Source organism: Pteronotus mesoamericanus, unplaced genomic scaffold (assembly GCF_021234165.1).
Source record: "Pteronotus mesoamericanus isolate MK-2021 breed Mesoamerican mustached bat unplaced genomic scaffold, CSHL_Meso_final scaffold_85, whole genome shotgun sequence".
Lineage (NCBI taxonomy): Eukaryota > Metazoa > Chordata > Mammalia > Chiroptera > Mormoopidae > Pteronotus > Pteronotus mesoamericanus.
Window position 1 is genome coordinate 21,586,499 of NW_026555329.1, and position 27,504 is coordinate 21,614,002.

The 27,504-nt window shown below is 37.3% G+C and overlaps 1 protein-coding gene across 5 annotated transcripts in view; it reads right to left on the reverse strand.

Moving 5' to 3' along the window:
- The window catches only part of AKAP9 (A-kinase anchoring protein 9), a 181,720-nt gene that overhangs the window by 77,347 nt on the left and 76,869 nt on the right, over positions 1-27,504 (reverse strand). For 4 of the 5 annotated variants that reach the window (XM_054564518.1, XM_054564520.1, XM_054564519.1 and 1 more), the window contains 4 exons: positions 4,853-5,209; positions 3,432-3,656; positions 2,175-2,315; positions 1,586-1,689 (listed from right to left, as the gene is read on the reverse strand). In XM_054564518.1, coding sequence (XP_054420493.1) covers positions 1,586-1,689; positions 2,175-2,315; positions 3,432-3,656; positions 4,853-5,209 — 827 coding nt within the window. The remainder of the gene's footprint in view (positions 1-1,585; positions 1,690-2,174; positions 2,316-3,431; positions 3,657-4,852; positions 5,210-27,504) is intronic. The other variant, XM_054564521.1, reaches the window with a different exon arrangement.

Consider the following 27,504-nt stretch of genomic DNA (forward strand, 5'->3'; position numbering starts at 1 on the left):
CTTTTTATCTGCTTAACACAAACATCTTTCCATGTCAAGAAATATAATTCCATAAATGGTGATTCAGAAGATGATCTGATTAATCTTCTGAATAACTAAACAATTATCTTGTCCTAACAACTTAATTCAATGAAGGTATTACAGTGGCAAACTTGATATTTAATACATGCAGACAAAATAAGAGACTTTCATGGTAAAGATCCTCTGCTTTAAGACAGTTTTCTTTCTCAATTTCACACTGTTGGAGATCACTAACAATCAGGTTAAAGGATATCTGTTTTCACAGGCACATGACATAACTATTTTAAGACAAGGTAATAAATGCAGAATTTTTCCTTCAGTATTTGTCAAGTGAAAGAGGCAGTTCTATTTTTGCACCTAGATCAACTTCTCTGCTTACATAAGTAAGGATACTAAAAATAAACTCTAAATAATTTAGTTAGTAGAAAGTAAGTCAAAGGTTTTATTTCTTTAACTTTCTCTGAGATTTTGTTCAAGTCCCAAACACCCAGGACTAGAATATTTTGAAAACAGAAATTCTACATAAGAGAATTAATTAAAATTAGTATTATGGTAAAAATAAATAAATATGAATAATAATTTATCAGCACTCACTAAAAAGTCCTAATAATTAAACATTCATTGCATAATTTTAAAAATATACCTAGTTGAGATAAAAAAATTATCTCAATTACAAAATAAACATTTATTTTCTAATTATAAAATAAACATTTTGTTTATTTTATATTGATATTTTAACTCTAATTTTCATACACTGTCTTTCTTGTTTGAATTCCATACTGACTGTGTTCCATACTGATGATCCAATGGGGAAGCCAAAATCTTAAGGGCCAAATTCCTCCATGCAAGCTGAGGAAGGAGGTTAGGAGGACAGAGGATTGACAATCACAGAAATTGGAAAAGGAGGAAATTAAGTTAGTAGATATTAGTTTTAACTTAAAATTAAACTATTTTCACTTGAACAAAACAAAATTTAAAATATTGTGCTTAAAGTTCTTAATATTAATGTGGGATAACTATTCTCATTTATATTTTACATGTTTATACTAGTATCTATGAAATCAAAGTAAGGAAAAGTTTTGTTAACATCAAATCATTAATTTATCCCTCTGTAAAACTGGGATATGGATTAAAAGTCCTCATCTGTTATGCAGTAAATGCATGAAAGCAATATGTGGACTAGCACACTTAATTTTTTTCATTCATCATGAACAAACCAGGGAGTAGTTTATACTGAATGCATGCCTATTCAGTGACAGAATAAACCCACAATTTTTTTCAGTATAATAATGCCTTATAAGCGAAATAAAACTAATCCAGAAAGGATCAAAACCAAATAATGCTTGAACATTTACTGAGTTAAGTACTGGGTCAATATTTGTTAAATAAAAGCTTGTTAAATACTTGCTTGTCAATTTAAATGACCAAAATCTGTCACTCTTTACATAAGAGTATAATGTACAAATAAAAGAAATGTACAAGGTAAAAATAAGAATAAAGTTTATAACATTGAAACAACTATTTTAATTCATTTTGTAATTAAAAAAAAACTTATTCTGTATACCTTTCATTTGACAGAACGTCAGGAGGCACATCTTCAAGTTTTCTGTCCAATTCCTTTTCTTTAAAGGTCTGTTCCTCAGCTTCCTCTTGGTTTTCATTTTCATCCTGTGTAAGTTTGTGTAAAGGTAGAGAAGACAAGACAGAAAGAAAACCTGTCATCTTGGAAATAGTTTGTCTTTCCTTTATATCTGTTAGGAGGTGAAACAGAAATCTCTACATGCAGAATAGATACTGTATAAAATAATATTTAACTATATTTTTTCAAGAGATTAGCATTATCAGAAAAAGATAAAAGACTCTAGATCACAGGAGGAAAACTGTAATGGGTTCAAGCTAATGCATGCTATAGAGTGACAATAAAGTTTGTTAGGTTGCTCCTTGGAAAGACAGCAGTTGCTACCTAGCAATGTCAGATTCAAATTACCTTAAATGGAATGTAAGGCATCTTGACTCCACCTACCTTACATATAAGCAATAACAAATATTTTAAACGCAATACCTACAAACACATTTCACACCAACAACGAAGACAGACAAATCCTACTGCATTGTGGATCCACTGCTCCTAGGCGGGGCAAAGTCCATACTACCTGTGTTTGCGTACTGCTGTTGTGCAGCTCACAACACAGCTTCTCTCTTCCAGCTAGAGACAGCTGCTTTAGTGCTTCCAGCTCCTCTAAAAGCACCCTCTCTCTCTCTGAAACCAGGTTTTCATTATCTATTGAGGATCTCTAAATAAGAAAAAAGGTCATGAGAGAATATTGTTTGCGATAGAAGATAAAGGCAGAAATATTAAGCAGCTTTCTTTTAACCCCCTGGGACCAACAGACCCTAGTTTTCCCCACGATTCATATCCCATGATAAGGGGTTAAAAGCATATATAAAGTTCAATGCAAAATTTGGAAAAAAAAAAAAGTTTTTTTAATGCAATTTATGCAATTCAAAGAATATTATTTTATATGCCAATTTTGCATTGAAAATTCAGAATTTTAAATTCACAAAATGCGATGAAGAAAAGCAAAATTAATTTTTCCAAATGACTTTTCAACTCATTCCCAATTTCCTATATTATTCTATATTTCCTATATAGAATATTATTCTATATTTGAAAGAACATATTTCAAGAGTTCTCTATTTCTTATTTCTCCTTTTAGCTTACGTTTCCAAAATTGAATAAATGTTTTAATAAGAACTTTTATATAAATATTTTTTGCTTTTCTGCAATGATTTTGTGAGTATATTATATACAGCAATTGATAAGAACCCAGCTCCCAAATACCAAGGAGTATGTAAATTTAGCCAAGAAAGGGATAAGAATGTTATATAAATTTGCATTTCTCAAATCAAGAAGAGATGTTTCCCCGGACCAAGAAGATCCAGAAACACACTACTTCAGATTTCCATTCTTGATTTAAAAGATAGATTAAGGACAGATAAAGGTAAACCTTGGAGATGCTAATTGGTGGACTCACAAAACTATAAATGAATATAGGAAAACTGAATATTAACTGCAGGCCAGCACAAAAATTTTCCAAAATTGTCAAACTGTTTTTGCCATGTATGGGTCAATAGAATGATTAGAAAAAAACCCCAAATCAACCAACCATGCAGCCCCTTTTCCAGTGCCGGCAAAGAAAGATATATAAAATGGTAGGGCACAATGCACTCCAACAATGAGTCAGATTTCCCTCATGAGACCTGATACTGTTATGCTCGTGGAATCTATTCCTGATATTAAATATTCGTATTAATTTATATCTTGGCAAAAATTTTGATTTTTGTTTAAAAAGCTATATAAAGAATATTACTATTTCAAATGAGGAGAAAAGGGACACTAAGTCCCATACCTGGGCTAGTTGTCTATTCAGTCTCCTAATTTCTTCTTGTAGCTGTTCCTGGTCTTCTCGCTGTCTTTCCATCTGGCGCATGTGTGCTTGCCTCAAAAGTTCTGTTGCCTGCTGATGTTCTTGGTACTGTCGGACAAGTTCCTGCCTCATATCTTCCAACTGTTCTTCATTTAACATTAGCTGTCTAGAAGCATCCATGCTTGATACCAAAATTTCATCATGGATCTATAATAGTTAAAAAAAAATTCAGCTGTAACACATTTAGTATAAATCTGTTAGAATCAATATTTAAAATCAGTATGACAGGATTTCTACTATTAACCCCACAAAGCATCAGATATTTTATATAAATATTATAATTTTTAAAAAGATATTTCTTAATTATAATTCTTAATCAACACAGATTATCATTATACATGTTATTCTCCAAAAGCAAGAGAGCTATTTACCAATTAGTTTAGATGTCATCTAATTTTAAGGGAAAAGAATAAAGAAGGATACTCAAGATTCCTTCTATTCTTACTAAAGCTAAAACTCCATTATTCCTCTTGATATTTTATAATGGGGAAATAATATAAATATTTTAAAGTTTATAAAACGTAAGCAATTTTAGTGGTCATCACAATACCTACAGAGAACAACAGCTTGATAAAAAACAGCCTCCAGTAAATTTTATTTGGAAATAAGTTTTACATTTCATTTTCTCATACTCATAAGAAGTCAACTCCTTAACAGATTTCTACAAGTACTTCCATTCCTGAAAAGCTACTACTTAAACAAATCATTCTGATTTATTTTGCTTTAAAAAGTTACTGGTAAATTAAAGAGTTTTGAACTATATAAAAAGTCGACAATTTTATTAGAATATGCCACTAAAAAGACATAACCCATACTAAACATTAATCAAAAATTTGAATTTAGATAATTTAAAAGAGGTAGAATTTATTTTCTGTTAAAGGCACACAGTTGAGATATAGACACAAAATTCTCAATTAATGAATAAGTAAAGAAAAAGAATTTGCATATATATAGACTAGAATGTTTTCAATTGTTTTCTTAAGTAGGTAGCTATTTTCTTGTGATATCATATTAAATTAAGTAAATCTTTTGCTCATACATATTGTCAAACTGTACTTAACCTTGAGCTTACTAAAAAAAAATTAATAAAGGTATAATTTAGTGAGATTTCCCCATGCACAATGTGTGTAAGACAAATAAAAATACTATGAACTAGACTTTTTTTAATAATAATATTAAGTCATTCATACACCTCACAAATAACTAAACACACTCATAATGTGAATTATAAGTCAAGACTGGATTTGATACTTTCCTTCTCCATTAAGCAACATCACTGCTAATATTTGTATAGTGAAGAAAGTCACAATTTTATGTTACTATATTCAAGGAGACATACTTACAGATTCTCTGGCTCCAAATGTTTTATCTTTGGAGAACAGTTCTTCTGAAACAGTCAGTTCATGGTCCTCTGATTCAAGTATATCAAGATTATCACTGTTTGATAACAGGACTTCCTTTCCATCTTCTCCCAACTCCTTACTAAGTGGTTTAAATTCTTCTTTAAATTTCATGTCCATTGCTTCAAAAGTCTGAAAACCAACATGACCCTGTGGTAATTTCATTTCATTAAAATAACGTTGTTGTTCTTGTAGACAGAGAGAATGTGCTTGTTTTGATGATGTAGTATCTTCTTTTTCTCCAGATAGTCTAGATAGTTCAGTTTGTTGGGCAAATGCTACACTCATTGACACAATGACCTAAAGAATAAGGTAAAAAAAAAAGATTAGATTTATAGATACCAGCAAGAATTTAAAAAAGCACTTACCATTCATAATTACATGAATTAGAAAAAAGCATGGCCCCATGGTTTTAAATGAAAAGAAATCCCATGATAAAGTGATATGAAGATAAAGATTCCCTACTTTACAATGAATCTAATGTAAAAACATTTATTATACTGCCTGTCTTTCTAAACAAAAAAGTTTTAAAATTGTTACTATGATAGTCATAAGTGTTCAGTACAGAAATCACAAGGAAATAAAAGTTTATATTTCTCTCTTCCAAGAAAAATCACTACTACAACACTTCAGTAATACTTTTATGATTCCTCCTCTCTTTCAATATCAATATGGATATGAAAAGATACAGATTTGTATTTTTCTTAGAAAAATATGTATTATAATCTGCTTTCACAGCTTAACTATAATAAATATATTTTAAAGTTAAAAAATGCATTTCTATATAATTTTCAATGAGTTTAAAGTTTCCGATTATACAAATGTTAGGCATTTAGACTAATTCCATTCTTACACTATATCAAACATCACTGTGATAAAATCTTTGTGACTACATCATTATAAATATTCTTTCTTATTTCCTTATAATAAATTTTCAGAAGTGAAATACATGGTTTGGGTAATTGGCAAGTATGATTCTATAATTTAATTTCACTTTCCACTCCAACTATGATAGTAAATCCCTAACTTATTTTTGGCCCATCCAGCACAGGTAGACATTCTGACCAGCAGTTTTGGCTCTGAAAAATCCAAGCCTTTGAGAACCAACTATACCAGTAAACACCTCAAATTCCGTCTCCACAGATAATTTGCAATGGGGGAAGCCTGGCTGCCATAGTCTAAGAAAGTTTGCCTGGGCTTTGAAACCTTTGTGCCTATTGACCTTCAACCAACTCTTTTCCTTGCTATTCCATGTGGTATAAATGGACGATTGCTTGTATGTCCTGTCTTGGGATCTGATGTGTCTATCAGAGGTTCTGGATTCCTACCTGGTTCCTGCTAGCCTCCTTACTCCCAGAAGCTATCCCCTCTAGGTGCTGAATGGAGTCCTGCTTCAGCAGAATGATATTGATGATAACATGAACAACAATAAATGCTGTGGCAACCAATTACTAAGTCCTTCTATTATGTCCTTTAATATTCATTATAGGAAATTCATTTATAATATCTTTCACTTATATATTTATATTTTATTTATTTCTGTTAGGTAGGTACTATTGTAATATTTCCCCAATTTAACAGATGAGAAAATTAAGAAGAGAGATTAAGTAATTTGACCACCAAAACATAAAGCAAATAAATGGTGAAAGCTGAGGTTCAAAATCTTGTCATCTTATGTCAGCTTGCCTTCTAAGATGAGGTATTACACATCTGAACAATCTTACTAGAAGTATAATGGCACAACTGACTTAGGAAGAGTAATTCTATTACTTTTCTCTTAGTAATATAATTACTTTTCAGTCCTGAGAAAACTGAAATGTAGCAACATTAGAAGCCATGTTAAATGTCCAATCTAATAAATGTTAGAGCAGTGATTTGAATGAAGGTGTGTCTACTTATAGAATTCAAACACTTTAAACAGTATATATTATATAATTCTACCCAGGCAACGCCACTACTCTATCTCATCTACAAAGTGGACTTGATGAACGCCTATGCCAGCTCCAACAAAATCAGAGTTTCGTAATAATGTTCCGGACATTGTCACATGGGAAATCCAGTCATTACAGCAAAATGTCAAAAAACAGACATGAAAAATTAGTGGGCCAGGCAACATAGCTTAGTAAAACATATCTTCAAGGAACGACACTCAGAGCAGAGACCTCTAGAGAACTTCTCCCTCAGAGGTTCCAGTCTGGGGCTCAGGCAGATGGAGCTATAAAGCTCCGATGAGGTGTGGCGCTCACTCCCCACCCTCAACTAAGGACTCTCTTGACCTGTTTCCCCCGGTACTGGTCTCACCACCCTGCTGAGCTTGCTCCTGCAGTGAAGACAGATGGCTGCATCCAGCCTCAACTGCTGGTGCGTACCTCCTGGGAGAGCTGGAGTTGGAGACTGTAGCAGAAACTGAATGATATGGCTCTGAGGTAGGGGCCACATTCTCCACATTGAGTGCCTGACCATGCTACCCCCAAGAAGGGGAGCCATTAGTCCCGTCCTCATGACCTGCTTCCCCTGCCCTAACAAGCTTGTGCCACGTGAAAAGGGCAGTGGGAGGTGGCCAGCTTGGGTCTACTCTAGAGTTCTTTTTTATTTATCTAAAAAATATTTTATTTATTTATTTTTAGGGAGAGGGTAAGAGAGGGAGAAATAGAGGGAAACATCAATGTGCGGTTGCCTCTTGAGTGCCCCCTACTGGGGACCTGGCTCACAATCCAGGCACGTGCCCTGTCTGGGAATCGAATCTGCGACCTTTTGGTTCACAGTCCAGTGCTCAATCCATTGAGCCACACCAGTCAGGGCTACTCCACAGTTCTTCGAAAGGCTCTGGAGGAGGCCAGCCAACCTCAGAAGTTGGCAAAGTAGCTGACAAGTGGATGCCAAACTCAGAGAGCCTTGGACCTTTTATTAATCTACCCCTAGCTCAGAGCTGAAGAAAGCCAGCCCCTCCCATGCTCAGCCAGGCCCAGCAGACATACACACATAATCAATGAATAGCATGGTCATTCCAGACAGGAGGCCCAAGGCCAGTCACATACAGTACCTCGTACCAACCTGCACCAGAAACCTACATAAGTGGGCCCAGAACCACCACCACCAGTGGTGGGGTTCAAATCTCACCAGAGCTAGACTTAACTAGCCACACAAATGGCACAGAAAAGAGAGACTATGGCAAGCACCAGACCCTGCTGGAAGCAATAGTACCTCACTGAGGAGCTCCTGAACAGCAATTCATACACAGCAAAGGGTTATCCTTAGAGTCAGCCAGCCTGAGAGTTAACTTCCCCACAAATGGGCCAACAGTAGTCAAGACTCGACTACAACAGCAGGGGGCACAAAACCCACACAAGAAACATTTCTGGAGGACCAAGCTCAGGTGATTTAGGAGATTATACCACTGAGATTTACAAACAACCTACATCATAAAGCCCTTATAACAAGCTTGGGGGTCACAGCAAATACCTGTGTATTAGGTAGACAAACACAAAAAGGAAGACAAAATAGGGAGACAAAGAAACATGCCCCAAATGAAAGAACAAGAGAAATCCCCAGAAGAATAAAATGAAATGGAAACAATCAAGATACCAGATGAAGCATTTAAAACAATGGTTATCCATCTTGTGTAAGTTGTGACACCGTAAAAGTCCTAGGGGAAAACACAGGCAGAAAAATTTCAAATATCCCACGCAGCAATATTTTCAGCGATATCTCCTAGGGCAAGGGATATAAAGGAAAGAATAAACAAATGGGACTACCAACAAATTAAAAGCTTCTGCACAGCTAAAGAAACCAGCATGAAAATGACAAGGGAACCAACTGTGTGGGGAAAAATATTTGCCAATGATACCTTGGACAAGGGTTTGCTATCCAAAATACATAAAGAATTCATATGACTCTACACCATGAAGACAACCCAATTAAATAACGGTCAAAGGACCCAAATGGACACTTCTTTAAGGAGGACATACAGAGGGCCCATAGACATTTGAAAGAATGCTCAACATCACCAGCCGTCAGAGAGATGCAAATTAAAATCACAATGAGATACCACCTCATACTGGTCAGAATGACTACCATTAATAAATCAGCAAACAACAAGGGCTGGCAAGGATGCGGAGAAAAGGGAACTCTAGTGCACTGTCGGTGGGAATGCAGACTGGTGCAGCCACTGTGGAAAACAGCATGGAATTTCTTCAAAAACTGAAAATGGAACTGCCTTATAACCCAGTGATCCCACTGCTGGGATTATACCCTAAGAATCTTGAAACACCAATTCAAAAGAACCTATGCACCCCAATGTTCATAGCAGCATTATTTATAATAGCCAAGTGCTAGAAACAGCCTAAATGGCCATCAGCAAAGAGTGGATCAAAAAATTCTTTTCAAAAAAGTTTTCTAAGATAGAATACCTGTTAGGACACAAGTCTTAATAAATTCAAGGAGACTGAAACCATATCAAGCACCTTCTCTGACCAGTATGGTATTACTAGAAGTCAATCACAATAAAAAAACTCAAAAACACTCGAACACATGGAGGCTAAATAACATGTTATAAAACAATGAACAGGTTAACAATGGGATCAAGGAAGAAATCCAAAGTCACCTGGAGACAAATGAAAATAAAATACAACAACCCAAAATCTATGGGACACAGTAAAAGAAGTCCTGAGAGGGACGTTCAGAGCATTTACAGGTCTACCTCAAGAAGCAAGAAAACTTCCGGTCAAGATGGCGGTGTGCAGGTAAATGGAGTACTCACCTCTTCCCACAACCACATCAAAATTACAACTAAACTACAAAATAACCATCATTTTGTAGCTGAAATCAAAGCTGAAATGGAGCTGAAACAGAGGTCCTACAACTATGGAATTTAAAAAGAAACCACATCACGATTGGTTTGAAGGGAGGAGACACAGAACAGGTTGGTGCCATACACCCATGTAGAGGATAAAAACTGGCTGCAGAGGTCCTCCCTGAGTACTGAGGGGTCCCATTCCCACATCAGGACTCCCAGCCCAGGGTTCCAGTCCCAGGAAGAGCAATCCCCAGAACTTCTGGCTGCAAAATCAGCAGGGATTGAGGCTGAAAAAGACAAAGGCTGCTGAAGTCCAAGACAGATCCTCTTAAAGTGACTGTACATGGACTTAGTTGAACTCAATTCCTCTGAGCTCCAGAATAGGGATGGCAGCTTGAATAGCACCAGAGACACAAGGAAAGAAACTGAACTGGCTGGCATCACAGCAAGAGCTGGAGGGGCAGCTTTTTCCCAGAGAAGTGCTGGCAGAAGCACCGTTCTTTTTCTGAGCCCTCCACCCTGAACCCCACCCCCGCCGAGGGACATCAAGCAGGCCCCATATCTGAGACTCCCTGGACCTGGCTCACACTGTTCGTCCCACCATGGTGATCCCTAAGGACCCGCTCCACTCAACTTTGTGGTCCACCCAAGCTGTTTCCAGTGGCTTTTCCATATGGTTTGTCTTGGCTCACGTTTCAGTTTCCTAAATTCTCTCAAACAAGCAGCAACTGGCTTTTTGGTTCACAGCTTGGCCTCATCTGGGCCGTTCCCAACCCAAAACAAGTAGGAGCCATCTGCATACAACTTTGTAGTTCTTGTCAATTGGTCCCAGCCAGAACACAGGTAGTGCCTGATCTTGGCCTGCACCTTCCAAAAGGACCCAGAACCAGTGCACCTAGTGGACAGATTCAGACCACACCGAAGCACCACCACCCAATCACTTCCCCAAGTAACACACTTAGGGGGAGACTCAGCTGGCACCAGAATCCTGCTGAAGTTAAGTCCTACTCTGTGCAGTGGGCCCCTGCACAGCTCATCAACCAACGGTGGTGGGTGGTTGGAGGTCAGTGGTAAGTGGTCACAGCCAGTCCTAGCAGCTGATTGGCCTGCGTAAAACCCTCCCATTGATGTGCCAACAGCAATCAAGGCTCAATGACAAGAAGATGGTGCACTCTGCCCATACAGTTATAAGGGTGCTCAATAACTTAGTGACACCTTCAACAGTCTAAAAAATACTGGTCAGAAGTTAAGGACACACTAATTGAAATGAAGAATAACTTACAGAGAATCAACAATAGAGTAGATGAAGCCAAAATCAAATCAGCAATATAAAGAAGCAAAAAAACAAAACAAAAAAACAAACGTCATGCAAACAAAAAATAGTCCCACTCAATCAGAACAGCAAAAAGAAAAAAGAATCCAAAAATATGAGGATAGTATAAAGACCACCTGGGACAACTCCAAGTGTACCAACATTTGTATCATAGAGGATCTGAAGGAGAAGAGAGAATGAGAAATTAAAAACCTATAACTGTAATAGCATAATCAATAAAATACAATTAAAAAAAGGAAAAAATAATAACAGAAAACTTCCCTAACTTGTTGAAGGAAACAGACATACAAATCCAGGAAGCACAGAGAGTCCCAAACAAGAGGAAATCAAAGAGGTCCACCCCAAGATATATCATAATTAAAATGCCAAATGTTAAAAATAGAGACTCTTAAAAGTATCAAGAGAAAAGCAGTTAGTCACCTCAAGGGAGCTCCTAAAAGACTGTCAGCTGATTTCACAAGAGAAACTTCATAGGCCAGAAAGGACAGGCAAGAAATATTCAAAATGATGAAAAACAAGGATCTACAACCAAGATTACTCAATACAGCAAAGCTATTATTTAGAAGGACAAATAAAGTGTTTCCTAGACAAGAAAAGCTAAAGACTTCATCACCACTAAACCAGTAGAAGTGTAAAGGGTCTTCTTTAAGATCAAAAATATGAACAATAAAATGGCAATAAATACACAGCTATAGAAAAATCAATCAGAACACAAAATAAATGAACAAGCAAAACAGAAACACTCGTAGAGACAGAGAACAGATTGATAGTTGCCAGACAGGAGGGGTTTGGGGGGTACAGGTGAAAAAGGTAAAGGGATTAGGAAGTACAAATTGGTTGTTTACAGAATAGTCATGCTGTAAAGTACAGCATAGGGAATGTAGCCAGTAATAGTCTAATAACTACTTACAGTGTCAGATGGGTGCAAGATTTATCGGAATGATCACTTATTAAGTTATGTAATGTCTAATTATTGGGGTGTACACTTGAAATTAATATAATAATGCATATCAACTGTAATTGAAATAAAAAATGATAAACATAATAAAAATTTAAAAAGCAAGAAAAAAAATCTCAAATAAACAATCTAACCTTACACCTAAAAGAAACAGGAAAAAAACAACAAAGCCCAGAGTAAGTAGAAGGAATGACATAATGAAAAGCAGAGTGAAAATAAATGACATAGAGACTGAAAGAATTATAAAACCAAGAATTGGTTCTTTGAAAACATAAACAAGATTGACAAACCTTTAACCACACTTATTAAGAAAAAGAGACAGAAGACCCAAATAATTATAATCAGAAATGAAAAAGAAGTAACAACTAATGCCATAGAAATAAAAAGATTGTAAGAAAAGACAATGAAAAACTATATGCCAAGATATCAAGATAACCTGGGTGAAACAGATAAATTTCTAGAAACATTCAATCTTCCAAAACTGAACCAAGAAGAATCAGAAAGTCTGAATAGACCAATTACAACTAATGAAATAGAAGCAGTAATCAAAAAACTCCCAGCAAACAAAAGTTCTGGACCAGATGACTTTGCAGGCAAATTTTAGCAAACATTCAAAGAAGAACTAACACCTCTCCTTCTCAAACTATTCCCCAAAATTCAAGAGGACGGACCACTCCCAAGACTATTTTACGAGGCCAGTATTAACCTAATTCCAAAAGCAGATAATGACAGTACAAAGAGAGAAAATTCTAGGCCAATATTCCTGATGAACATAGATGCTTAAATCCTCAAGAAAATATTAGTAAACTGGATCCAGCAATACATTAAAAGACCATTCACCATGATCAAGTGAAATTTATTCCCTGGATGCAAAGTTTGTACAATATTTGCAAATCAAGGAATGTGATACAGCACATAAACAAAATAAAGGATAAAAACCACATGATCATGTCAATAGATGTATAAAAAGCATCTGATAAAATTCAGCACCCATTTATGATAAAAACACTCAGCTATGCAGGAACAGAGTGAACTTACTTCAGCATAATAAAGGCCATATATGACAAACCCAGAGCCAACATCATATTCAATGTGCAAAAACTAAGAGTGTTTCCCTTAAGATCAGGAATAAGACAGGGATGTCCTTTTTTACCACTCTTATTCAATGAAGTACTGGAAATTCTAGCCACAGCAATCAGACAAGAAGAAGAAACAAAGGGCATTCAAATTGGTAAAGAGATTGTAAAGTTGTCATTATTTGCAGATGACATGATACTGTCTGTAGAAAACCCTGAAGACTCCACCACAGAACTACCAAAACTGATAAATGAATTTGGTAAAGTAGCAGGATACAAAATTAATATTCAGAAATTGGTTGCATTTCTATGTACCAATAATGAACTATCAGAATGAGAAATTAAGAAAACAATCCCATTTACTATGCCAACAACAACGAAAGAAGGTACCTAGGAACAAATTTAACCAAGGATGAAAAAGACTTCTACTCAGAAAGCTATAGGATATTGAAGAAAGAAAGAGAGGAAAATATTGGGTTGGCCAAAAAGTCTGTATGCTTTTTACTGTAAAATATAATACACATTTTTCATTTTCACCAATAACTATTGATTTGGATATTCTGAGTACGTCAGCTATCTTCTGCTATTGCCCTCTAGTGGGTAGAGGCCAGGGGTGCCACTAAACACCTTCCAATGCATAAGACAGCCCCACAGCAAAGAATTACTTGGCCAATATGTCAATAGTACCAAGAAACTTCGCAAACCACTTTTGACACATTTGATCAGTCACAGGACCTTCTCCATATACTGCACTAATCTATTTTTGCATTTCAGTTGAGTTTTTACACCTTTCTTGAAATAATAAAACATAATATGCCAAAAAAGTTGTGTATCTTCCATCTTCCAATATTAAAATGGCTGCACAAAAATTCACCAATTTTGATTTTTTTTTTTTAATGTACACTGGTATGACAGCTGTCACAATATAATGTAACAAAATTGTTTCAAATGAAATTAAAGACAACTAAGCACTACTAGAGCCATCATACAGGAAAAAAATGAGCTTTTTGGCCAACCCAATACAAAAATGTAGAAGCATGTACTTACTGTGTTCATGAATAGGAAGAATTAACATTTAAAATTTCCACACTACCCAAATCAATCTATAAATTCAATGTAATTCCTATTAAAATACCAGTGGCATATCTCACAGATCTGGAGCAAATTTTCCAATAATTTATATGGAACCACAAAGGACCCCAAATTGCCACAACCATCAAAACGGCATGGTACTTACTGGCATAACCACCACCTATAGTTAAGTGGAACATAGTAGAGAGTCTAGAAATAAACCCAGGCTTTGATGGTCCATTAATATTTTACAAAGGAGGCAAGATCATACAACAAGGTAAAGGCAGTCTCTTCAATAAATGGTGTTGAGAAAATTGGACAGATACATGGAAAAAATGAAAACAGACCATCAATTTATACCATACACAAACTCAACATGGATTAAAGACTTAAATGTAAGTCATGAGATCATAAAAATCCTTAAAGTGGTGGGGGGAAGGGAGAGACAAATGTATTTGGAAAAATTAATTAATTAATTTAAAAAAACCTCAGACATCTCTTATAGCAATGTTTTTGCCAATATTATCTCCTCAAACATGGGAAACAAAGGGAAAACTAAACAAATGGGATTACATTGAACTAAAAAGCTTTTGCATAGCAAAAGCAACCATCAACAAAATGAATAGGCAGTGCACTAAATTGGGGGACATATTGCCAATGACACATCTCATAAGGGGTTAATTTCCAAAATATATTAAGAACTTATACAACTCAACATCAAGGAAACAAACAATCCCAATAAAAAGTGGGCAAAGGACCTGAACGGACACTCCTCTAAAGAGGACATACAGATGGCCAATACACATATGAAAAGATGCTCAACCTCATTAATCATTAAAGAAATGCAAATTAAAATCACAATGAGATATCACCTCACACCTGTCAGAATTGCAATCATCAATAAATCAACAAACAAGTTCTGGCAAGGAAGTGGAGAAAAGGAAACCCCTGTGCACTGTTAATGGGATGAAGACTGGTGTAGCCATTGTGTTAAGCAGTATGGAGTTATCTCAAAAATTAAAAATGGACCCAGCAATCCCATTTCTGGGAATATATCCAAAAAATCCCAAACACTAATTTCAAAGAATATTTGAACCAGAAGGATATGTTCACTGCAGCGCTATTTTCAATAACCAAGATTTGGAAGTAGCCCAAGTACTCATCAGTAGATGAGTAGGTAAAAAAAGGTGTGGTACATTTACATAATAGAATACTACAAGGCCATGAAAAAGAAAACATTACCTTTTGCATCAGCATGGATGAACCTGGAGAATATTATGCTAAGTGAAATAAGCCAGTCAGAGAAAGACAAATACCGTATGACCTCACTTATATGTGAAATCTCTTGAACAAAATAATTCAACAAACAAAACAGAAACAGAAGCATAGATACACAGAACACGCCAACAGCTGTCAGAGGGAAAGGTTTGGGTGGCTGGGTGAAAAAAGGTGATGGGATTAAACAAAAATACAAACACACAAGTGCGCGCACGCAATCTGTCCAAAAAAAGTCCAGCCATTATTAATATAAGAATGGTTTACGTGACACCAATGTAACCTGGCAGACAAGGAGAGTGGGCTGGATGACTTCACTATACTAGTCAGTGGGGGTGGCAGATACCTGTTGAGTGTGTGTACTGTATGGCTGTCCCATTCAAAATGACTGAGCAAGTAGAGTAAAGAATCTGCATCAAATTTTGCATTAAGCTTGAACATTCCTCCACAGAAACTATTCAAATTAACTTAGAAAACCATGGCAATGGATAACTGGTGACTGGCAGCTTCATCTCAACAATACACCCACTCATGCATCATATCTTGTGCAGAGCTTTTTGGTGACACATCTAATCACCCAGGTGACTCAGCCCCTCTATGGCCCAGATTTGGCGTCCTGCAACTTCTGGCTTTTCCCAAAACTAAAATCACCTTTGAAAGGAAAGAGACTTCAGTCTTCTGATGAAATTCAGGAAAATATGATGGGGCAGCTGATGGAGATTGGGAGAACTGTGTGAGGTCCAACGGTGTCCACTTAGAAGGGGAGTAAGGTGTCATTATTCTGTGTACAGTGTTTCTTGTATCTTCAATAAATGTCTATTTTTGTTTTATTTTTAGATTTTATTTATTTATTTACCTACTTATTTATTTATTTTTAGAGAGGGGAAGAGAGGGAGAGAGGGAGAGAGGGAAAGAAACATCAATGTGTGGTTGTACTTTGCCCAACCCCTGTTGGGGACCTGGCCTGCAACCAAGGCATGTGCCCTACATTGAGAATCAAACTGGCAAGCCTTTGGTTCACAGGCTGGCACTCAATCCACTGAGCCACACCAGCTGGGGCAAATGTCTCTTTTTTATATTACATGATTGGACACCTTCTGGGGGGGGGGGGAGAGGGAGAGAGAGAGAGAGAGAGAGAGAGAGAGAGAGTGTGTGTGTCACAGACACAGACAACACTATGGTGATAGCCAGAGGGCAAGGGGTTGTAGGGGCAGGTGGATATAGGTGATGGGGGAATAATGGGGATAGACACTTTACTTTGATGGGCACACAATAGAGTACATAGATGACGTTTTGTTGAGTTGTACACTTAAAACCTGCATGGTTTTGTTAACCAATGTCAGCCCAGTAAATTCAATATAAAAAGAAGTTATGTGCCTGTAGTATGACTACCCACCCTGACCTGCCTCATCAGGAATACACATGATCAGATCGCTCTGCAAGGTTATTTTCCATAGAGCATTTTTTTTTTTTTTTGGTCCACACACTACTCACCGTTTTACCACTGCATGAACATGCTATTGTTTCACTGTAACATTAACCACTCATGGGGACTCTTCCCAGGGCTTACAATTTTGTAGCACACAGGATTCTAAAGTAGAATGATGGTCTTGTTTTTAAAAATAATATAAGCTAAAGAAAAAGGTACTCTAAAAGGCCCATGCAGTCATGTCAAGAGATATGTTCTCCTTACGCATAATTTGCCTCCATTCCTTAACCAAATGTACATGCTGTCGTGGCTTCAGGGACAATGGTTGTGGCCTGACTTCAAGCCTTGTTCCAACCGGTTCTTGAATGTGTCCTCCAACAAGGTCTCCTCCCTGCCCCTCTCGGCTGTGGCTTCTCAAACCTCCCTCTACTCCTGCAGACAGACAAGAGCAACCAAAGGAGACTTTCTTGGCCCAGTTTCTTCCCAGCAGCCCCAGGCCACCGCCCAATCTACTCTGGATCAGACAAGGGTAGTGCAGACAGGCCACCAAGCTCTGGATTCCTCTCCTCCTCTCAGGTGGCCAGAACACTGGTCGGATAAAGGCATGTATCCTTTCGAGGCTCTGTGTAGACATGCATGCTCACATTTCTGCGTGCAAGTTCATCCAGTTTTTCTTGAGAAGCCAGCAAAGTATGGCAAAGGGGCCTGGTTTCTTAAGAGCCACAGGGCTTCATTCCAGCTCTTGTATTCATTTCATTCCCCATGGAACCTTGAATATCTGACCTTCAGTTTCTTCATCTGTAAAATGGTGCAGACAATGCCTACTTTGCTAGATTGTTGGGAGAATTGCTTAAAATAAAATAGGTGCTATGGCAACATGTTTGATAAACTATGAAACTTAGAACAAAATCAGCATACGCACAGTTCCAGTTTCTATGGTAGGAACGTGCCAATTCTGTTTCCCTTCGACTCTAAGAGCTGTCATTTTTATTAAGCTTCTTTATTTTTATTATTATGCCATCAAAATACTACCTTCTGACTTGACCCAATAATGATTTAACCCCCTTTCTATGTCTCCATGTGTCGTGTTTATAATTTCTCTCAGCTTTCTGTAAAAAGGTTCCATCTGTAGCCTCTGCCCTGTTCCCAGTGCCCTCTCAGGACCCAGTGGTTCCCAGAGCTCAACTGGGGTCATGCTCAAGGGTTCATTTGCACCAGTTCTCTTAACAGGGAGGAGCACGTTCTGCTCCCCGCACACTGAGCGAGTCACGGTGCTGGACCAAGAAGAAGAACTAATCTGGGCCCAGCAGGTCTTAGCTGGGAATGTTTATGTTGCTCATGTTCAAACTTGGTTTCCCCTCTGTCTTCATGGAAACAAATTCATGTCTGTGCCCCATTGGACAGAGCTGTTTTCCCTGCTTGTTGCGGACCCCTCCCTACCCTGGGGGTGTCTGCCCTGCCCTCTGTCCGCAGATTTCATTCCAGATGTCCACCTGCGTTCTCCATCAGACCACCTTACCCTTTTCCGGGGCTGTTCTCCTTGCTTTCTAATGCTTCTGCAAGTTTTCTCTGAAACATCTGGGGATGGGGAGCCTCCTGAAGAATGATGTTTTATAAATCAAAAAATAATAATGGAGTGTACTCGAAAGGTTTGTCACCTCCACAGGGCATGGGAGCAGCAGGACTCAGCTAGTGAATGAGAACACTACCCTCTGGTGGCCAACCTAGGCTAGAATTCTAGTAGTGCGAGGTACTCTGGAGCAGGGAGCTTTGGGGTTCTACACATGCAGAGTTTCCCCATTAATTTCATAGAAGCCATAATCAAGCAATGAAAAGAATTCCCAAGAAAACATTTGGGCCAGGAAGAACCATAATAGAAAAGTCCCATTTTTTAGTGTTTGAATTTTCTTGTTGTTCCCAGACAGTGAGCTGAATTTCTGAATAGTTCAGAGTACACCAAAGAAGCTCGGGCTTTTAAGGTTATTTTACGATGCTGTTCTTTATAAACAGAATATTTAAGCCACTGTTACTATCTCTGTTACTGAGGGTTACTGTTGACTGAAATTGCTAGTGAAATGCTCTAAAAGAAATGAAAGTTTGTGCTTCTTTTGCATTAAGTAAAAATGCCAGTTTTTATGTTTAATTATTCAGAGTCTGAACAATATATATTTCAGAACTTAAGTTTTCTGTGAACCAGAAACCTGGCTTCTAAACTCATCCACATATCCCATGAGAACATGTCTGAAGCTGAAAATATAATACAAGTTTGATGAAGTCTGTCTTTTAAGGGTCATTTCATTCAAGTTTCAACCACTCCTTGCAAATATTTCCAGTCTAGACTAAGGAAAGAGTTGTAGCATACTTGGAAATGGGGGTGGAGTGTTATAGTTCAAGAAAGCATATTTCTTTTAGTATTTTCCATCGCTGGCTGCATAAGCTCTCTACTTATTCATAACTGGAAGAATCCTAGTGGTTCTCATTCTATACTCCATTACTGTATGGGAAGATTAATAAAATGGCTTTTTATAAAGCATTTTAAGCTTCTTTGAAGGGAACAGTCTTATAAAAGTTACCTTCAGTAAAGCAGAAAAAACAGACATATGTTTACATATGATACCTGAAAGTAAGAAGTGCTCTGAACATTATAGATCAAATATATCCCAAAATAAACCAATATAAACTTCAAGGAAACATGTGCACGGCCTTGCACATTTACAAAGCTTAAATGCCTCAAGAATAGAAACACTGGCCTGAGGAGTGAGGTTTTCTAGTGGAGTGAGAAGTGAGAGTCAGTTAGGAAAAGAACAGCTGACCTTTCAACAACATGACTTTAACTGAGCTGGTCTACTTATATACGGACTCTTTTCAATTAAAACTGTACACATATTTTTCTTATGATTTTCGTAATAACATTTTCTCTAGCTTACTTTACTGTAAGTATACAATGTGTGTATATACGTATATAAATAACAAAAAATACCTTCAATCTTTTCAAAACTAGTGGTCACTACCTTAACTTTTACTGTAATTTCCTTTCTTGAATCTGATCTGTTTGTCTTTGTCTCTCAACATGAAAAATGCAACATGGAAAGTCAAAAAGATTAAAAATACGAAAAAGAGGCAAAGAGATTATGAGGACAGTGTGAAAATGTTCAGCCAACATCTAGTCAGAGTTCCAAAAGGATAAATTAGAGAACAATGGAGAGGAAATATATCATGAAATAATGGCTGAAAATGTGGAAGACACCACTGCTAAGATTCAAAAAGATCAATGAATCACAAAAGGGCAAATAAGAGAACACCAAAGACAGAAAGATCTTAAAGTTTCCAGAGAAAAAAATACGTATTACCTGTGAGGGAAAAACTAAACTGACGAGGACTTTCTCAGCAGAAACAAGAAGTCAGAAAACAAAAAAAAGTTATCTCTACAGTGCTGACTTCAAAATAATTGTCAACATGGATTCAAACAGTCAACAAAACCATATTTCATGAATAAAAGCAAAATAAAATAGACATAAAATGAACAAATAAAGAGAGCTTTTATTCTGAAAAGATCATCATCAGTAAAAGAACTTCTAGAGAATGCGCCTCAAAAAGCAGAGAAATGAGGCTAGAAGGCCTAAGATGCAAAAATAATTACAGCATTAAAATTTTTTTTGTAAATATGTGGATAAATCTAAACATAGATGGGTATAAAGCAATAACTCCATTTTATTGTAGAATAAAAAAAACACAAGATAGAAACTTGTAATTCCACTCAGCATAAAGTAAGCCAGCCCCCACCCCCGCCCCCGCCGCAGCCCCTACCATAAAACTGCCTGTTTCATGCAGAAGAAGTCAATACTGTGGAGAGAGATCTGTGTGGGGAAAGTGAAACAGAACTTGTGGTCTGAAACTAAACGGGTTATCCTTTTTAAAAAAAATTCACATTCTCCAGAGGATTATAAGACCCAGAGTCTACACAATGTAATATTATAAATGTTCAATACATAATTCAAAACTAGATAACATACAACCTGTTGTATGTCAAATTTGTTATCAACAAATCTGTTCTAAAAGAAATGCTAAAGGAAATTTTTCAGGCGGAAGGAAAAGACTAGAGGGAAATGCAACATTTTAACAATAGCAGAATACACTTTCTTTTCAAGTAGGCAAGAGGTATTCAACTATGTGGAACATATTTTGGGCAAGAAGTTTAAATAAACTGAAGTCATACAAGGTATATCTGACTGCAAAGAAATTTAAAATTACATTAATTAAAATAAACCAATAAACAAAAGGAAGATATCTGAAAATCCCAAAGATGAGGAAATCAACAAACAAATTTCTAAGTAACCCATTAAGTAAAAAAGGAGGTCACAGGTGAAATGAATTATTTGGGTTAAATAAGTATTTGTGGAATATAGCTTAAAGAAGTACTTAAAGGGAAAACTTACAGCATTAAATGCATACATTAGAAAAGGAAAAAAAGGTCTTATAGGAAACTAGAAAAAAAAGAGCAAATTAAACCCAAAGCAAGGAGAAACAAGTAACAAAGAACAACAATTAATGAAAATAAAACAATAAAGAAAAATAACCCTAAAGCTGGATCCTTGAAAATATCAGTACAATGAATGTCTAGCCAGACTGATAAATAGATCCCACAAACATTAAATAATAAAGGAATTCCATGAACTCTACTAACATAAATTCAACAGCTTAGATGAAATGGATCACTTGCTTCAGTGATACATACTACCAAAGCTTACTTTATAAGAAATAGATAACATGAATAAAAGTAATCTTTGGATTCATAAGTTTAAAAAAAACTTTCCAACAAGGAATATTCTAGGCCAAGTTGGATTCACTAGCAAATTCTATAAAATATGAAATAATAGCAATTCTATATAAATTCTTCCAGAACACAGAAGAAGAGGGGATATATTTCAACATTTTATGAGGCCGGCAGTATCCTATATCAAAACCAAACAAAGACATCATAAGAAAATAAAACTGGGTAATGTTTGTTCCTCATGAATACAGACATAAATATCCTTGACAAAATATTAGCAAATAAAAAAAGGAGGAGACTGCCTCCAAAGGGGCATGAAGAAACTTTGCAGTATAATGAAAATATTTTTTATCTCGACTGCAGTGTTGGTTTCATAACTATAAACATTTAGTTTATGGCCCTACCACCCTGAACGTGCCCAATCTTGTCTAACTATAAATATTTATTAAAACTCATCAAACTTTGTGCTTATAATTGGTGAATTTCAGTATATGTAAATTATGAGAGGGGACCCAAAAAACCCTGGAATTTATTTATAAAAAATTGTGTATTTATTCTTAGATGTTTAAACTTTAGTAACCTTCAAAGTATTCTCCAGTTGATGTAATACAGACACCTTTTTTTCCCAATGCTCAAAACAATTTTTGAACTCGTCAATTTTGATGCCTTTTAGTGTTTCTGTCAATTTTTGTGTCAGCTCTTCCACATGACAAAATGTTTCCCTTTGAGGACTTTTTTCATCCAAGGAAACAAACAAAAAAAAGTCACTCGGAGTGAGATCGGGTGAATAGGGAGGGCGGGGCAATGGGGTCATACTGCTGTAGCCCGAAAAGAGAAAATACAGCGCAGTGTGGGCACGTGTGCTCGTAAATCACCCACCATGAAATGGACAAACCTGTTTAAAAGAGTCTTCAAAAAAAAACAAACAACAAAACTCAGCCTCTCACAACAACGCCGGATGGTACACTGACACAGATGGGATCCTAGAACATCTACATAGCAGGGGAAGCCTGTACTACAAGGGGCCTGCCCTTCAGAAGATAATTCTGGGTTTTTTGGAGTCTCCCCTCATATACTGTGATACTTATGATTACAAACAAATAACAACAAAAATGTAAACATAAGTTAGGTCACAAAAGAAGCTTTTGAAATTTTGAAAAACTGGTATCATAAAGATCACTTTCTTTTGCATATGCATTTATATTAAAAATGAGTAACAAATAACTAAAAGAACCATGTCGACTGTAAAAAAAGACTCAGCTACCTTGTTATTCTCTCCTTTCTATTCACTGGACCACCTAACCAAATTTCACCTATGGTTACAATGAACTCTGCCTACTCTGTGCCTATGTAGCTGAACTTGATTGAGGAAAATAAAAAAGTCCAATCAAGCTAATTGGTCTCATTTTAAGTTCATAACCCCTATCCTTGAAATGAGCCCTTAGCAACACTGGGCAAGTCTCCTCAATTTCCACTGTCACTTCCAGTCAAGGTGGATGTGTAGGCAGACATGGCTGACTTCTTCGCACAACCACATAATATTACAACTAAAATATAGAACAACCATCACTCAGAACAGTCAGAAATTAAGATGAATGGAAGTCTGACAACTATGGAATTAAAGAAACCATATCCATACAGATAGGTAGCAGGGGGCACAGGCGTTGCATGGGCTGGTCCCACACGTATGTGTTGTAGATAAAAATTCGGAAGGGATATCTCCAGAGCGAGGAGTCCCAGCCCCACACCAGGTGCCCCAGCCCAGTGTTCCAGTGCCAAGAAGGTAAGTCCCCACAACTTCTGGCTGCAAAATCAGCAGGGATTGAGTCAATGGAGGAAACGTCTGGAGCCCCAAGCAGTTCCTCTTAAAGAGGCCACATATGGTCTCACCTACTCAGACTCCCTCTGGGATCCAGCATCAGGGCAGCAGCTTGAAAGGCACCAATGGCACACAGGAAGGAACTGAAGTATCTGGCATCGGGGAGAGCAGAGGCCATTGACCCTTTCCTAGAGCCACAAAATCGGCAAGCTGGTGCCATATTTGGGACTCCATCAACCTCGCTAACACTGTTTGACCAGCCTTGGAGATCCCCGGAGACTCTGCCCCATCCAACATACAAGCTCACCCAAGCTCCTTTTCCATATGAATGGCTGGTCTTGGCTCATGCTTAACAACTTCCTAAATCCTCTCAAACGAGCAACAGTTGGCCTCAGTGAGAACCAGCCCTGGCACTAGCAGCAGCCAGCCTAGATCTCACAGCTTGCCTTTGCCTGGGAATCTCCAAGCCCAGCACAAATAGCAACCATCTCAGATAGTTCTATAGCTCAGGCAGGGTGGCCCCCAGGCAAAACATATTGCATGGGGCCCACCCCGCAGGTGGGGGTTGATGTTGGCTTGCACCACCAGGGAAACCTCAGGGCCAGCATATCCAGTGGACAATTACAGACCATGTCAGAGCACCACCACCCTGTTCCTGCACAGCTGATCCTCCACAGAGGGTGGAAGTTGGTGGTAAGTGGTCAAAGCCATTCCCTGCAGCTGAATGGCCTGGGTAAATCTCTCCCACTGATCTGCCAATAGCAACCAACTACAAGAAGAGGGTGTGTGTACTCAGCCCACACAAAGGGCGCATCTCAAGTACCCAGCTTGGGTGATGGCGGGGGAGGCTCTGCAACTAGACCCTACAGGACACCTACTACATTAGGCCATGCTACCAAGACAGGGAGTCATAACAGCTCAACCTAATACATAGAAACACATACAGGGAGGCTGCCAAAATGAGGAGACAAAGAAACATGGCCCAAATGAAAGAGCAGATCAAAACTCCAGAAAAAGAACTAAACGAAATGGAGATAAGCAATCTAACAGATGCAGAGTTCAAAATACTGGTTATAAGGATGCTCAAAGAACTTAGTGATGACCTCACCAGCATAAAAGCAATCCAGTCAGAAATGAAGGATTTCCTAATTGAAATAAAGAATAGTTAATGGGAAACAACAGTAGAGTGGATGAGGTTGAAAATAAAATCAATGATTTGGAACAAAAGGAAGGAAAAAACCAAGCAATCAGAACAAGAAGAAAAAAAGAACCCCTTAAATGAGGATAGTATAAGCAGCTTCTGGGACAACTTCAAGAGGTCCAACATTAACATATAGGGGTTCCAGAAGAAGAGAAAGAGCAAGAAATTGGAAATCTATTTGAAAAAATAATGAAAGAAAACTTCCTTAATTTGGAGAAGGAAATAGACATGCAAGCTGAGGAAGCATAAAGAATCCCAAACAAGATAGATGTATGTGAAGAAGCCCATGCCAAGACACAGCATAATTAAAAAGCTAAAGGTGAAAGTTAAAGAGGGAATCTTAAAAGCAGCAAGAGGAAAGCAGTTAGTTGCCTACAGGGGAGTCCTGTCAGCTAAGAAACTTTGCAGTCTAGAAGGGACTGGCAAAAAATATTTCAAAGTCATGAAATGTAGGGACTTACAGCCAAGATAGCTCTGCCCAGCAAAGATATCATTTAGAATTCAAGGGAAGATAAAGAGCTTCCCAAACAAGAAAAAAACTAAAGGGGTTCAGCATCACTAAACCATTATTATATGAAATGTTAAAGGGACTTATTTAAGAAAAAGAAGATCAAAACTATGAACAAGAAAATGGCAAAAATACAAATCTAAAAACAACTGAATCTAAAACACAAACTAAGCGAACAAGAAAAAGACAGAATCATGGATACAGAGACCATTTTGATGGTTGCCATATAGGACAGGGGTGTGGGGGAATGGAGGAAGAGGTGAGGAGATTAAGAAGTTCAAATAGGTAGTTATAGAATAGCCATGGGGATGTACAGTACAGTATAGGAAATGGAGTAGCCAAAGAACGTCCATGCATGACCCATGGACATCAACAATGGTGTGGGAACTGCCTGAGGGGGTGGGGGGTGCTCAGTGGAGGAGGGTAAAGGGGGAAAAATCGGGACAACTGTAATAGCATAATCAATAAAATATAGTTTTAAAAAATTTCTATTGTCTTCTCCATTTTTTTATTCCTTCTCCTGGACAGCACTCTTCTCTCTCCTTAAAGCTCCAACATCTTCTCATTCTTTCAGATTTTCTGGTGCTGATCATGATTATTTTACTGAGAAAATAAAAACAATCAGAAGAGAACTTCCAAAGGCTCCAAATGCCTTATCTGAAAACATCCCTAATAAGTGAACCATGTATCAAATATTTTCTGCCTTCCTTCCTTTATTATGGATTAAACTGCCGCGCTTCAATATAATGGCAGCCCTCCAGGGGTGGCAGCTCCGCTTTCACTCACGGGCACCGCTCCAGCAACTGTTCCTCTCTCCCCTGAATGAGCTGTTTTCCCCACTTTCTACCTACTCATGTTAACACAGAAACATGATGAGACACCTCTCACCTTACTTAAACAAAGAAAATAGCAGCAACAAAAATCCACCACTTGATACCCTTTAGCTACCACTGGATTTCTCTGCTCCTCTTTAAAGTAAAATCTGTTCATTCTTCTCCTTCACTCTCTCTCAATTACAATCTAATCAATTTGTCTACACTACTCCATCAAATGTGCTGTGAAAGTCAGTGATTTCACATTTTAAATCCAATGGTTAATTTGCAGTTCTAATCTTTCTTATCAGATACATCTGATACAATTTAATACATATTCTTGATACACGTTTATTACTTGCCTTCTGTAATGCAATCTTGTGTTCCTTCCATATTTAAATTAGCGCTCCTCTCCATCTCCTCTGTTCTTCCTCATTTCTCTAACTTCTACACATGGACACTCTCTAGACTTTCTCAGACTTCTCTTTATCAATACTCATTGTATTAGTGGTTTAAAATTTTTTCATTGTAACCATGGTAAACATACACAAAACAACAACAAAAAAAATGTTTTCTATTGTGGCCCAAAGCACACGTAGGTACCTGTGTGTTTATATAATTAAATCTTTCCATTTATATTTAAAATCCTGGTCCTGAACCAATAAATTGATTTCTTGACTTAAAAATAAGTTACAACTGACAGCTTAAAAAATACTGCTCTATATACTAGCTACCTTATTTACCAAAATTATGTCTAGTTTTATCCTGTTTCCTGAACTCTAGATTTACATATCCAACCACTTCCTCACATTTGTATTTAGACATTTAATAAGTGATTTGCATTTAATAGGTCAAAATCAGAATTCTTAAGTCTCTCACTTCTCTCCAAAAACTACTGCTATGCAGTCTTTTCTATCCTCCATCCAAAACCTAAGCAAATAGCAACTCCATTCTTCCACTTACTTAGGTCAAATAAGCTGGAGTAATATTTTCCCCTGAAGGGCAAGCCCTTGTCTCTTTGCCTATATTTCTTCCTCTGGTATCCAGTTACCCCTGCTGAGAAGATACATCTGTGCCAGGATTTCACAGCATTTCGCCAAAGAGGTCCCCTGAACATGGGGGTGTCAGGACTTAATCAAACCTGCAGAGCTGGCAGCTGGCAAGTGGCCTTCATACTCTCACGAAGTCTCCATGGCTACCTCTTTGAGGCATTCTTGGAGTAATTCTTGATTTTTCTCTTTCTCTTACATCTCACTTTTTAAAATGGTGCTCAATCTGTCACTTTCACAATTTATTTTCTCTTTTCCTTCAGGATTCTCCTGTAACATCACTTTAAAAGTGAGGTTGTCTGTAATAACCTGTATAATGTATGTAACGCCATTTCACTCCCCATAGAATTTTCCAGTTCTATTACCCGAGTTGGGTTGTTTTTTTTTAGAGTACTTATCATCTGTGTATTGTTATCTGCACCAACTAGAATGTAACGTCTATGGGAGCAAAGATTTCCTCTTTTCAGAGTACCCTGAACACTGTCTGGCAGTGAAATG